This window comes from Cinclus cinclus, chromosome 30 (genome assembly GCF_963662255.1).
Source record: "Cinclus cinclus chromosome 30, bCinCin1.1, whole genome shotgun sequence".
In the NCBI taxonomy this organism is placed as follows: Eukaryota; Metazoa; Chordata; class Aves; order Passeriformes; family Cinclidae; genus Cinclus; species Cinclus cinclus.
This window is the reverse complement of record NC_085075.1, coordinates 2,120,707-2,134,530: the sequence shown is the minus strand read 5'-3', so window position 1 is coordinate 2,134,530 and position 13,824 is coordinate 2,120,707. Positions and strand designations below refer to the sequence as shown.

At 59.5% G+C, this 13,824-nt stretch overlaps 1 protein-coding gene across 2 annotated transcripts; it reads right to left on the bottom strand.

The window, feature by feature from the left end:
• Positions 1-486: 486 nt before the first annotated feature.
• On the bottom strand, positions 487-13,207 carry PAN2 (poly(A) specific ribonuclease subunit PAN2). Of its 2 annotated transcripts, none has more exons than XM_062510880.1 (26): positions 13,086-13,207; positions 12,099-12,384; positions 10,530-10,699; positions 10,326-10,446; positions 10,134-10,211; positions 9,774-10,041; positions 8,773-9,115; positions 7,498-7,594; positions 6,893-7,012; positions 6,648-6,767; positions 6,445-6,573; positions 6,120-6,319; positions 5,627-5,769; positions 5,260-5,366; positions 4,805-4,903; positions 4,314-4,390; positions 3,632-3,773; positions 3,356-3,493; positions 2,698-2,757; positions 2,531-2,621; positions 2,294-2,451; positions 2,057-2,200; positions 1,400-1,579; positions 1,192-1,285; positions 914-1,111; positions 487-723 (listed from the first exon to the last, which is right to left on the bottom strand). In XM_062510880.1, exons 2-26 carry the CDS (start codon positions 12,369-12,371, stop codon positions 689-691), a joined length of 3,585 nt encoding a protein of 1,194 aa, XP_062366864.1. In that variant the 5' UTR covers positions 12,372-12,384; positions 13,086-13,207; the 3' UTR covers positions 487-688. The 2 variants fall into 2 exon arrangements, with proteins under 2 accessions (XP_062366864.1, XP_062366865.1); XM_062510881.1 differs by having other exon boundaries at positions 5,627-5,766.
• Positions 13,208-13,824: the final 617 nt, after the last annotated feature.

The window sequence follows — 13,824 nt, the reverse complement described above, 5'->3', positions numbered from 1 at the left end:
CCGCCCTCCCGGTGTCAGCCTCGTCTGTGTCCGGGTCCGGGTCTGTCCCGCCCTGCTCCCGGTCTGAGCCCCTGACCGAGCCTGGGCCGGGTCCGTCCTGCCGTGCCCCGGTGCCCGTCCCGTTCCAAGCCCAGCGCCAGTCCTTCCTGCTGTGTTCCCGGTGCCAGCCCCGGACTGGCTCCTCTGCACCATGTCCCTGCTCCCAGCCTCGGTCATTCCTGCCATGTCCCCCGTGTCACCCCCGCTCCTTTTCTTGCCCTGTGCCCGATCCGTAACCTTCCCGTCTTGTCCCGGTCCCGCTCCTGCTCCTCCGTGCCTCGCTCCCAGTCCCAGTCCCGATCCCTTCTGCCGTGTCCCACTCCCAGCACCGCCGTGTCCTCGGTGCCAGTGGCGGCGTGAGCCCGGGTCCTTCCTGCCGTGACCCCGGTCCCGGTCCCGGTCCCTGTCCCGCCCCCCGGAGCCAAGGAGGACACGGTCGCACGGGGGTCCGAGGTTGTTTTATGGGGGCGCCCGGGCCGGCGGGCGAGCGGGGCGGGGGAGGGCAGTTCTTCCCGGTACCGGCAGGGAAAGGGGAGCCCCGGGGCGCTGGGCCCGGGGTCGGGCGGGACCGGGGCAGCCCCGGCCCCGCTGCTGGTTCCAGTTCCACGCGTGTCCGCCTCTCCCGGCGCTGCTCCTCGTGGGGCTCCGGTCACAGGGCCAGCACGGGGGGAAACACGGCCCCGTCTGCGGGGACAGCACGGGGTGAGAGGGGACACGGGGAGAGAGGACACAGTGGGGAGAGAGGGGACACGGGACACGGCGGGGGGACAGGGTACACGGGGAGGGGACAGCGGCTGGGGGGAACACAGCCCCATCGTCGTGGACACGAGGAGAGGAGAGGAGACACGGGGACAGGGCGGCAGTGGCATCTTACGCTTGGGGCTGCTCTGGCTGTCGGGCTCGGGCACCTTCCAGTCCAGCTTGCGGCCCTTCTCGTAGAGCCCCTTGAGCACCTTCCGGAATTCCTCGGGCTCCGAGCCCTGTGGGCTCAGCTCCAAGTACTTGCGGTAGAGCTGCAGCGCTGTTCGCGCATCCTCGATGCTGTCGTGGGTCTCCCCCTGGATCTTCAGGTCTGCGGGGACACCCCGCGCTCAGCCCGGAGACCCTCGGGAGCTTCCGCCCCTTCCCGGATCCGAGAGCTCGGCTACCGACCCAGGAAGTACCAGGCGAGGAAGCGCAAGGAGATCATCCTCTTCCTCGGAATGTGGAACAGGTACACGGTGTCAATCACCTGGTCCTTGGGCACCTGAGGAGGGGACAGGGTCCTGCTACCGAGGCAGAGGGGCAGGGACCCGACCTGACCCCTCCCAGCCCCACCCCAGCCCCACACCGTGGCCAGGGAGGGGGCTCAGGCTGTCACCATCAGGTTGATGACACGGAAGTCCTTCTGCAGCCCGTGGCCCACGAACTTGACGCCCACGTCGATGAGGAAACGCAGCTTCAAGTAAGTGGATTTGAGGGTGGTCAGGTGCTTGGAGGAGATCTTGGCATCCAGGTCTCCTGGCTTGATCCCGGAGTACTGGGTCAGGTAATCCACCACCTGCAGAGAACAGAGCACCTGGAGGGGGCTAGCAGGGCCCAGGGGTTCTGCCCCCTCCCCAGTCCCCCTGTCAGCAGCCTGGGGAATGGGCTGGTGTTGCAGAACGGCCCCAGGTGACCATGGAGCACAGAGGTGTCCAGGTGAGGTCACCAGGGAGAACACAGGAGTCCAAGTAAGTTCACCAAAGGGGACAAAGGAGTCCCTGGAGAGCAGACAGGTGTCCATAGGGTGCACCCAGCTGTCCATGGGGAGCACCCAGGTGTCCAGACACCATAGAGGACAGAGGAGTTCATGGGGAGCACCCAGCTGCCCAGGTGAGATCACCACAGAGAACACCGAGGTGCCCAGGTGAGGTCACCATGGAGAATACCCAGGTGCCCAGGTGAGGTCACCACAGAGAACACACAGGTGCCCACTGGTAGAGCAGGTCCGTGTCCGGCCTGGGGAGCTGCACGAGGCCAGGTGAGCACCCCATACCTGCTCCTGGGTGGAGATGTAGTCATCAATGAAGGGGACGCCCTCGTTGGGGCCCTGTCCACGTACGCAGGTGATCCGGGCCACTGACATCTGGCTGGGCTTGATGGTGGACTTGGTGCCATCACTGCGCAGCTCGGCCTCCTCCTGCGACCAGGGACAGGACACGTGGTGACCAACAGCCCCAGAGGGGGTCCCCGTGCCCTGTCCCCTCTGTTCCCAGCCTCAGGGCCCCCCCACCTCGTTCAGTGTGACGAACTCGGCGTCCAGCCCCACAAGATCTCCTGCCTGGGGCATCTCGTTCAGCATGAGGGGGATGAAGGTGGCGTGGCACTTGCGCTGCTTGCGGGCCAGCGAGGCCTCAGCCAGAAGGACGCTGGCCTCGATGGGGTTCTTGACTGTGCAGGGGAAGGGGAAGGAACTCAGTGGTGCTGTGGTGGCGCCGACCCCGCCACCACTTCCACGCCAGGCACTCACTGACGAGGTTGTACTTGGCATTGAGGTTCCTCCGGGCGTAGTAGAGGATGGCTGGCACCTTCCAGCTCATGTCAAACTGCACAGCCTCGCACTGCAGGGGAGAGGTGATGGTCAGGGGCAACCTGGGTGGCTCCATGGGGTAGCCACTGTGTCACCTTGGTGCTCACCTTGTCCACGGGCTCGATGAGGAAGTCGTTGAAGAGGTACCACTGCTGGTGTGTGACTCCCTGGGGGGAAAGGCACAGCCTTAGGGGCCCCCCCCAAGCCAGAGCAGTGACTCCTCTGCCCAGTTACCAGGGAAAGAAGGGTGTGACGATGCCATGTGGGAACCCCCGCCCTTCCTGGGACACCGTGGGGAAATCCCTGCTGCCCTGGGTGGTGACAGAGGACGTGAAAGGATTGGGCTGGACAGGCTCAGGGCTCTGCCCAGCTCCCGAGCAAAACTCCAGGGAGATGCAAGAGATAAGAGACAGGGATGGAGCCTTGACACACTCTGGGAACTCCTGGCTTGGGCATCTCCAGCAGAAACTGCCCAGACCAGCCCTTTCCTTGGGAAGGGAGATGATGTCCCTGCCCTTACCTGGAAGTACAAGGACAAGCTGGCACCATGCCCGTGGCCAGGAGGAACCAGCCTGAGTGGGTGTGGGAAGAGGGTTTCTTCAGCCCTTCCCTCCCCGTGAGGGGCCCCAGCAGCTCTTGGCACGTTCACCCAAACACTCAACACTTGGCTGAGAGAGCCGGGAACGACGGATCCCGTGGGTGAGACCCCTTGGGGAGGCTCCCAGGAGCCAGTGGGTACCGTGGGGGTCCCACAGGGTCTCTCACCTCCTTCCGCTGGTGGTAGGTCTCTCCCACCTTGATGTGCCCCACCAGGCTGCCCCCAGTACGGGAATCCAGGATGTGGACAACGGTGGCCATGAGGTCGTAGATATAAACAGACTCGGGGTCGTCCGTGGGGCTCAGCTGTGGGAGGAATCGGGAATGTCTGAGCCCCCAGACCACCAACCTGGACATTTCTGTGCTCCCCTGAGTTATCTCTTCAGCAGAAGGTGGTTCTGAGGCAGCTCTGCCCCCACGTGCTTCGTGATTCTGTCACTTTACCTCATCGGTCTCACTCCAATTGCTCACATCAAGCTCTTTGCTTTTGGTCAACCTCATCTTGATGGCGTGAGGGATCCAAATGTTCTTCAGTTCCTCCACGGAAGGATACGAATGCCCCATGTCAGGGTTCCCCAGATCCTTCCTGCACAGGGAATAATGGAAAGCTGAGTTGGAAGGAGATGTCACCCAGGCCAGGACTCCCACCCAGCCATCCCAGATGATTCCTAAAATTTCTGTGGGAAGCTGGAGCTGCCTGGAGCAGGATTCTGGGGGAGGTGCTCAGCCAATGTGGTTTTGGGGCTTTTGTCAGTTAGAAAAGGGGCACAAGGTTGGGGGTCTCAAAAAGGGGTCACGAGGTGGGTGATAAAGGGGATATGGTGCAGCCTCTGACAGGCAGGGTATCAAATTAACAAGATTTAGATGAGAAACAGCCCAGAGAATCACCCAGGAGGTGTCATTGCTCAGAGGCACCACCCCAGGAACAGAATCCCAGAATTCTTGAGATTGGAAAAGCTTTCCAAGATCATCAAATCCAACCTCTGGCCAATCCCCACCTTGTCACCCAGACCAGAGTGCCACATCCAGTCATTCCTTGGACACCTCCAGGAATGGTGACTCCACCACTTCCCTGGGCAGGTCCAAACTCTTTCCATGAAGAAATTCTTCCTGAATTTCTACCTACCACTCTCCAAGAGAGATCTCCTTTCCCTTGGTGATGTCAAAGCCTCCTCTCTTCATCATGGCTTTCTGAAAGGAATACTGGCAACGAAACACAGGCAAGCATCAGCACAGCGTGACCAGCTAGCCCTGGGGACACGGGATGACAGTCAGGCCAGGAGCAGTGAAGACAGGAATATTAAAGTAGGTGACAGGGAAAAAGCAATGGAAATCCAAGGTCACTGCCTTGGTGCTCCGAGGGGATTGGGAAAGGACAAAGTGACTCCTTCAGTCCCTTCAGCTCTGCCACACCAGGAGATCTCATCCTTTCCAACTCCAAAGGCACAGACCATGCCACAGGCACGACCCAATTGCACCAAGTCCTCTGCAAGCACGGCTCAGGTGGAGGGAGAGAGGCCAGAGACAGCGAGAAGAGAGTGAAAACCTCGGCGGGGCCAGGCACCACACCACGCACCCCGCGTGCCGGGAGAACCAACCCCGGAGTGTCTGCCCCACCTCAGCCTGTGTCTTCCAGAAATCTGCCTCCTTGGAGCTGTTCACTTCACAGTTAATGACCAGCACGTCCGGCAGGCAGCGGATGTTCCGGGTCTGCACCTGCAGGGAGAGGGGGAGATGGAAATGAGAGCCCTGGAGAGGATCCGAGCAGGATCTGGGACATCCGCCAGTGCCTTGGCCTGCAGAGCTTCCTCCCCTCCCTGGCTGCATTCCTGGGGGCACTTCCAGGACAACAGGGCTGCTCCAGCAGTTGCTGGGGGGTTGTTTCTCCCTGCTGAATCCTTGCCCCTGTGAGAGTAATGCACAGAACCCAGGAAATACCCCACGGCTGCCAGCCAGGCCAGGAACCGAATCTAACATGGGCTGAGGAGGTTCCCTGGTGACTCACGGAGAAACTGCCCCCCTCACACCCCTGTCCCACAGCCCCTCGTGCCTGACCCCACTCCCAGGCTCACCGTGGGCTGGTACTTCTCACAGTTCTCACACCAGGCTTGCGTGTTCTGCTCCAAGCAGATGCTGCGCTTTAAAATTTGGGCAAACTCGTAATCCTTGGCTGGTTTTTCTGGAGGGAGAAAGGAGAATAACGTCACCTCTAAAACACACAAACCTTGACCAGATGAGCTCAGCCAAACCTCTGGGGTTTTCCTTGCAACCACCAGCCAGAAGGTCAAGCCCCAAATGTGTCTTTCTGAAGCCAAAAGCTTGGCTGGTTGGAAACCCATCCCTGGAGCTGAGGCAGCTCCTGGCTGCGGGTGTGTTCCAGCTGGAAAAATCACGGATAACAAACCCCACCCAGCTGGGGAGGCTGGGCCCTGCTGTTACCAGTGCTGTCGGGGTAGGAGAGGGTGAAGAGCAGCGTGGAGGACACACGGACAGTCTCCTTCCCACAGCGGCACATGCTGCAGTTCTCCATCTCACAACTGAACAGCTGCCCAATGACAGAGTCCCCCGAGGAGCCAAAGCTGCTGGAAAAACAGCACTGGCATCAGCAGAGATCCCTAAATTGGGGACACACAGTTCAGGCTGCAAAGGGCCAGCTCCCAAATTCCAGCAGATTTTGGAGAATCAGCCATCTGAGCAGTGCCAGTCTTGCAAGCCCCTCTGGAAGCTCAGCTGGTGTCCTGTGTAAAACCTCAAGCCTCCAAACAGGTTTTAGGGGGGCAGAAGCTCAGCACAGCATTCAAACATGGGGGGAGCTGCATTTCCCATGGATCCCTCAGGCCATGAGTAGCAAGAAAGCTTTTGGAGGGATGGGTGGGGTCTCTGGGGACCACCTCCCTCCCCTCCCTGTCCCACCCCCATGCCAGGGCCTCACCTGCTGCCAGCCCCACGGTAGGCCTGGGGTCCCTCCTGCTCCTGGGTTTCCTGGTGCAGCTGAGTCAGGATGAAACGGTTCCAGCTCTGAATCAGCCGCCCCAGGTTCACTTTCCCCGTGGCTTCATCCGAGTCCGCCAAGATCAAGCCCAGCGCCGACGCCTCCGGGATTGTGCGGAAAGCCCGAAGAAAATTGCTTCCCTGGATATGGGGCGAGAACAACAAGTCACTGAGGTCAACAGGAGTTTCCATCTGCCTGCCCAACACTGCTCCCATTCCTCTGCCATCCCCTGTGACCCTCCCGGGCAGCCCAGCTCAGCACAGACCTGGCAAGGGTCTCCTCGGGACAGGTCCAGCATGTGGAAGAGCAAGCCCAGCTCACAGCCCAGGCAGAATTCCTTCTGGCACAGGTGGTTCTGCACCAGGCAGCGGACTGGCTCCAGGAAATACAGCACCTGGCAGAGACCCAGCAGTCAGGGGAGGCTCTGGGGGACCATGGGGGTCTGGGTGGGACGGGGGCAGCTCCCACCTGGATCATGCAGTTACAGTAGGCATTGGGAATGTGGGGCTCCAGCCCTGCAAACAGCGTCTTGTTGTAATGCTTGAAGTCAAAATCCTCCAGCCCCAGCTTGGAGTATTTGATGGTGACCTGAGCAGAGACGTGACAGGTGAAACAAACACCTCCCCACACCACAGGACCCCTGTGGGACCCCCTGTGCTCCCCACAGACCCTTTCCCCCACCATGCCCCAAAGCAGTCCCCCAAGGCCACCACCTTCCTGTACTTCTTGGCCACCCTGTAGAGATGTGGCTCCTCCTCACGCCCAATCGGGGACTCGGGGACTTGGCTGAAGTTGTCAAACTCATTGTCCATCTCCTTTAACCGATAAGGAATCTTCGAGGAGGGAGAGAGAAGGGGTGAGCAGCTGAACCCTGAGGCGGGGAGAAGCCCTGCAGGCAACTCCTGGGCTTTCCTGCCTCCTTGAATGAGCAAAGGGATCCACCAGAATCGAGTGGGGCCCTCCCTGGACCTGCAGGAGGCCTCCACACCTTCCTGCTTGCAGGGATTTGTCACTGTGGGAAAGCACAGGGCAGTGTTTTCCCAAGGGTGAGGGACGTGCCATGAATCTCCCAGCCTGACAGCTCAGCCCTTCCCTGCCCACAGAGCCACGGAGGGAGGGATGGAAATGGGAAATCTCCATCCCTTTCCCTGCTCAGGAGAAACCATCACCTCCAAACTACACCTGCACCATCCCAAGGGAATGCCACCTCTTGTCCCCATCTCTGAAACCTCAGGGATCCCTCAGCACACAGAGAGCTCTGTCCCTTCCCAGGCTGCAGAGCTCCACCCTCCTAAAATGCCCTCCTGGGAGTGGGTACCTGGTTACGGAGCTTGGTCCTGGGGTTTGGGGCGTAGCCAATGAATCCCACTTTCTTCATGGTGCGCAGAATCTCGGGATCGACTGGGGGAGCTCGCCTGGAAACACCCCCTGACTCAGAGCAGCATCTCTCACCCATGCAGGGTGTGCTCAGGGACCCACCCCAAGGGTGGTCCTGAGCGTTCCCCCCTCCTCAGCCCTTCCCCAAGTTCATTTCCATCCCAATGAGGGATGTGCCAGGGAAGCAGCGTCAAGCACAGGAGTGTTGGGGGTAGGAAGAGGGAAAAGGAGATTCCTGATGGGCAGAACAGAGCCAGGACCACAATGGGAGTGGGAAGGAGGGAGGTTGGACCGTGTCCCACCATCCTCACACCTGCCCAGTCACACCTCCACTGCAGGGAACTCGTCTGGGTTTTCACAGGCAAGAAGGAACGATGCCTTAGGATTTAGCTTTGGTATTTTTCAGACCCTCCTACTGCTTTAGTGTATAACTCTAAAACTCCATAGCCTGTCAGCTGCTGCTCTCCCATTTTATTCAGACAAAGCAATTCCTCTCTAGGTCTGAAACTCAAGGACAGCTCAGTGCCTCAAGCCCCCAGAGATGTAAACAACACTGAATTGGGGGGGGGCAAACTTGGGAGTAAATAACTCCATTACCTGAAATTGTAATTGGAGGATTAACCCCTGATATGTAAATGGACCAAACTTATAATTGTATGAAAGGAGACTCAGGGGTGATCTTATCACTCTACAACTACCTGAAAGGTGCTTGTAGTCAGGTGGGGGTTGGTCTCTGTCACCAGGCAGCAATTAACAGAACAAGAGGACACAGTCTCAAGCTGTGTCAAGGGAAAATTAGGTTAGATATTAGGAAAAAGTTTTTCACTGAAGGAGTGATAAAGTACTGGAATGGTCTGCCCAGGGAGGTGGTGGAGTCACCATCCCTGGGTGTGTTTAAGAAAAGACTGGATAAGACACTCGGTGCCATGGCTTACTTGAGGTGTTAGGGCATGGGTTGGATTCAATGATCTTGAAGGTCTCTTCCAACCCTGTGATTCTGTGAATTCTGTGAAAAACTCGTGACCATCATCCATCTTGACTGTAGCCTCTGGGAGGCTTTGACTGCCCAAGATGTATCTACTGAATTCCCAAATTTAATAAATACCTTCTTTATTCCCTTAATTTTCTCTAGCCTATTTTAGGTAGCCACTCAAGACATCAGGAAAGAGAAGGACTCTACCAGAGTCCCTACCAGAGCGATTTTACCAGGACTCACCTCGGCGCCGGGGCCGAGTTGGCGGCAGGCCAGTCGGAGAGCAGCGCGTCGCTGGTCAGCGGCACCGGGATCAGCGACAGCGGCACCAGGTCCTGGTTCCAGTCCAGGTGTGGCAACGTGTCCACCATGCAAGGCAGGGCAAAGTCGGTCTCCCGGGAGTAGGCGTTGAAGGTGACCTCAGGGGAGTCAGCCCAGAGGTGGACGCAGCCCTCGGAGTCGCCGAAGGCCAGCGCTTGCTTGCTGGCCGACACGTCGAAGGTCATGATGAGCGGCCCCACGGTGTTGACGTGGAAGATGTCGGCGGGGTTGGCCAGCCCGGTGGGCTCACAGAACTGGCACTGGCCTGGGGGAAGGGAAAAGTGGGACAACGCGGCACGGTGGGAATTAGGATGTGGTGACACAGGGATCATGCCACTGGAAGGGGCTGGACACGGGGTAGCAGCGCTCGGACAACCATCATGGAATGTCCTGAGTGGGAAGGGACCCACAAGGATCAACGTCCAGCTCTTGGCCGTGTACGGGACAAGACCATAGCCTCCCCAGTCCCCAAATCCCAACACCTGAGAGCATTGTCCAAACACACTCTGGTCTCCAGAATCATGGAATGTCCTGAGCTGAAAGGAACCCACTGAAAGGATGAAAGGATTAAAGTGCAACTCCTTGCACAGGACACTCTAAAATCCCACCTTGTTCCTGAGGACATTGCCCAAACACTCCTGGAGCTCTGGCAGCCTCAGGACCATGACCAAGAGCCTATTCAGTGCCCCACCTCCTCTGGAGGAAGAACCTTCTCCCAAAATCCCATCTAAATCCCTTTCGACACAGCTCCAGCCATTCCCTCGGGTCCTGTCACCTGTCACTGCCCCAGAGAGCAGAGTGAAGAAGTTGTGAGGTCTCCCCTCATCCTCCTCTGCTCCAGGCTGAATCCCACAGGACCCAACCCTGAACTTGGGGACACCGGACCATCCCCCACAGCGCAACCAGGCCAGAGCTCCCCTCACCTGTCTGGGATATGATGGCCAGTCGGGAGGTGTAGGTGGGGATGAAGCGGAGGAAGAAGGGGTCGATGTGGACCTGCAGGGGGGTGGTGGCCCTCATCATGCGCAGGTCATAGACCTTGAGGAAGCGGTCACAGGCCAGGCCGTTCATGCGGCTGGAGAAGCCACAGGTCACCAGGAGGTTCCCGTGCACGTCAAAGTCCGACAGGCTCCCGGAGTGCGCGTCAAACTCATGCTCCACCACGAACGTGCGCAGGTCACGCAAGGACACCTGTGAGGGGACGTCCTGGCCGTGGCCACCCAGCCTCTGGAGCTCTGGGAAGAGCCCAGATTCTGGGATATCCCCCCCTGCACAGGTGTTACCTTGCCCGAGGTGTGCCCGCAGAAGAAGAAGCGGTTGGATTGCCTCATGATGGTGATACCCGGCACCTCCACAGTGTACTGGGAAGAGCAGGGAAAAGCAGGGATGAGAAAGGCAGGGAAGAGCAGGGCAGGGATGGGCAGGGAACAACCCCAGAGCAAATCTCCAGGGAGCAGTCCCTAGCCCGGCTGCACCTTCTGCGTCTCCTGGACAGTGTTGAGGTCAATCTCGAGGACGTGGTTCTGCAGCCCTGCCACCAGCAGGGTGTTGTTGTCTGTCAACAGGAGGCTGTGCATGTCCTCGGATTCATCCATGCTGGGGACAGGCAGGACACCCTCAGGCTCCCGTCCCGCTCCGAGAGGGAGCAGGGAAGAGGAGGAGAAGCCAGGAGCGCTCACAGGTAGTCAAAAATGATGAGGCCACCCCGGGACAGATACTTGAGGTTGGTTTTGGTGAGGAAGAGGACGCCGTTCTCTAGGCTCTGGATCTGGCGGATGTCATCGCTGCTGTTCACCTGGAAGGAGGAGTAGCGCTCCAGCGTTGGCCCGAAGAAGGAGGTGGCATGGCCCTGAAAGCAGAGAGGGGACAGGAATGTCACAACCCTGTGTCCTAGTGGGTATGGCACAGCTGAGCATCGCTTTGTCCTCTGCCAGATCCTGGCTTTTCCAGGTTATGGGGGTGTTCCTAGCACTCCTGGGTGCTCCAAACCAGAGAGGGCAGCTCAGACTTGTCCCTGGATGCAGCAGACACAAATAAAAACCCCAGCACAACCCCAGAGCGGTGAGAGGGGAAGCAGTGAGAGGTTCCTGCTCTGAGAATTCATATGGACAGATAAAGGGGGAAAGGTTTTTTTAAACCAAAAGAGGAGACTTAGATGGGATAGAGGGATGAAATTCCTCCCTGGGAGGATGCTGAGATATTGGAACAGATTTCCCAGAGAAGCTGCGACTGTCCCTGGAAGTGTCCAGAGCCAGTCTGGATGGGGCTTGGAGCACCCTGGGATAGTGAAAGGACATGGAAGGGGAGGAGTGTGAAGACGAGAAGGCTCCAGGGAGACCTTGGAGCCCCTTCCAGTAACTAAAGGAGCTCCAAGAGAGCTGGAGAACGACTTGGGACATGGGATGGAGGGACAGGACACAGGGAACAGCTTCACAATGACACAACATGGGGTTAGATGGGATTTTGGGAAGCAATTCATCCCTCTGAGGTGCTGGAATGGGTTTCCCAGAGAATTCCCAACCCTTGGAAGTGTCTGAGGCCAGGCTGGATGGAGCACCCTGCAAAGGTGGGAGGCCATGGCAGGGTAGTGGAACCAGTGATGCCTCAAGTTTTAGCTTTTATATTTTGCAGATCAGTGCTGCTTTAGTGTATAACTCTAAAACTCCACAGCCTGTCAGCTGCTGTTCTCCTGTTTTATTCAGACACAACAATTCTTCTCTAGGCCTGAAACTCAAGGACACCTCACTGCCTCAGGCCCTGAAAAACATCAACAAAAAGTGAATTGGGGGAAGCAAACTAGGGGAATGGGATTGCATTACCTGAAACTGTAACTGGACAGTTAAACTCTGATATGCAAATACCCCCAACTTTTATCTGTCTGAAAAACTTGTGACTATCATGCCCACCTGGGTGTAGGGTTTGTGAGACTCCTGCACTGCCCAAGATGTTTCCTTGGGAAGCTTTTCAATAAATACCTGCCTTTATCCTTTAACTCTGTCCAGCCTCTCTTCTAGGTAACCTCTCCAGGCATTACCAGACGAGCTTTCGTCTCCCTCTCCCAACCCAACCCATTCCACAACCCCATCGCACCCCACAACCTCCCCAGGACCTCCCAAAACCTCTTTAGGCTTCCCAAAACCTCTCCAGGGCCTCCCAAAACCTCCCCAAAGCTTCGCAAAACCTCTCCAAAGCTTCTCAAAACCTCTCTAAAGCTTCGCAAATCATCTCCAGGGCTTCCCAAAACCTACCCCGTGGTTGCCAACCCACAGCATCTCCTCGTGCAGGTCAAAGTGGGCCACGGAGACGGGCACGCCAACCTCGGAGACAGCCGTGTGCAGCTCGCTGTACATGCCCTCCATCAGGTGCACTGACTCAGGCACCGGGAGCCCCTCCAGGGACACCCCCTCGGGGTCCAGCTCCACCAGGTTGGGGTTCAGGTGCGGGTCCAGTACTGGCTCCAGCGCGGGGTGCAGGGGCGGCGCGAACTCGGCCAAGGAGGGGTTGAGCCCTTCGAAATTCATTGTGAATCCCAGCCTTGGGGAGGGAAAAAGAACCGAGGAGGCTGCTCAGGGACACCCAGAGTTCTTGGAATTGGTGACTGTGGAGATGGGAACGGCAGCTGGAATCTCCGGGGTTGAGGTGCAGGGCTCGGGTGGGTTGGGGGTGTAAAGTCCCTTCCACAGGGTGTGCTCAGAGCCCTGGCATGGCCGGGGGAAGGGCCTGGGGTGGCCCCAGGGGTCCCTGAGCACCGGGCACTGATTCCAAGGAACTGGCCACTGGTCACAGAGCACCGGGCACTGGTCCCTGGGCACCGGGCACTAATTCCAGGGAACCGGGCAGGGGCCCCTGGGCAACGAGCAGGGGGTCTCAGGGAACTGGGCACAGGTCTCAGGGCACCGGGCACTGGGCATCATCTGGGAGAACCGGGAAGCAGCCCGATGCCAGTTAGCCTCCCGCGGATAGCGGGAAGTGGTCCCAGAGCACGGAACAACCTCCATAGGAAGCAGGCAGTGGTCCCTGAGCAGCGGGCAGCCTCCCGCGGAGACAAAGCGGGCCCCGCCCCGCACTACCCCCAGGGCTTTGGACCAGCTCCGTACCCGCCACCTTTATCACCGCGGACCCACACCAAACGCGCCGGCGGGATCGGCGGTATCAGCGGCCGCAGTCCCAGGCGGGGCACGGGAGACCCGGCCAGAGCCCGGAGCCGCCACCCACAAACCGCCGCGCGCCGTTACCGAGCCGCCGCGGGCAGAGCCGCGCCGGGGCCGCGCTCCCGGGCTCGTCCCGCTGCGCCGCCGCGGCCGGGCCGGGGCCGGGGCCGCTCCCGCCGTCTCTACGGCAACCGCGCCCCTGCCCGGTAAACCGGGCCCACCCCGGGCCGCCGACCAATGGCACCGCCGAGCGCCGGGCTCTGACCAATCAGCGCCCGAGGGGGGCGGGACTAAGAGGCGCGGCGGGACGGTGTGGCGCACGGGACAAACGTGCTGAGATCGGCTGGTTCGCGGCAGGGGAGCCCCGGGGGAAGTGCCGGGACCCCCGGGCACCTCTCGGACCCCCCGGGTGCTGCCGACCCGCGCGGCGGCTTCGGCCTGTGGAGTCCCACGGGTGTAGCGCAGCTTTCCCAGATATCACACGAGAGCCTACGGTGTCCAACGGATGTCACCCCGCGACAGCCCGTGGCATCCCACGGTGCCCGCGAGTGTCGCGCAGCGTCCTCTGGCACCCCTCGGCATCTCCAGCTGTCCCACAGTGTCCCGCGCAGTCCCTTGCCATCCCACAGCGTGCACTGGGGTCCCACAATGTCCCGTGGGGTCCCCCCGTACCCCACTCCGTCCCACCGTGTCCCCTGGCACCCCATGGGGTCCCAAAGTGTCCGCAGATGCCCTTCAGTGTCCCTTCCTCTCCTCTGGCATCCCGCAGTGTCCCATGGGGTACCTCAATGTCCCACGGAGTCCCCTGGCATTTCACAGGGTC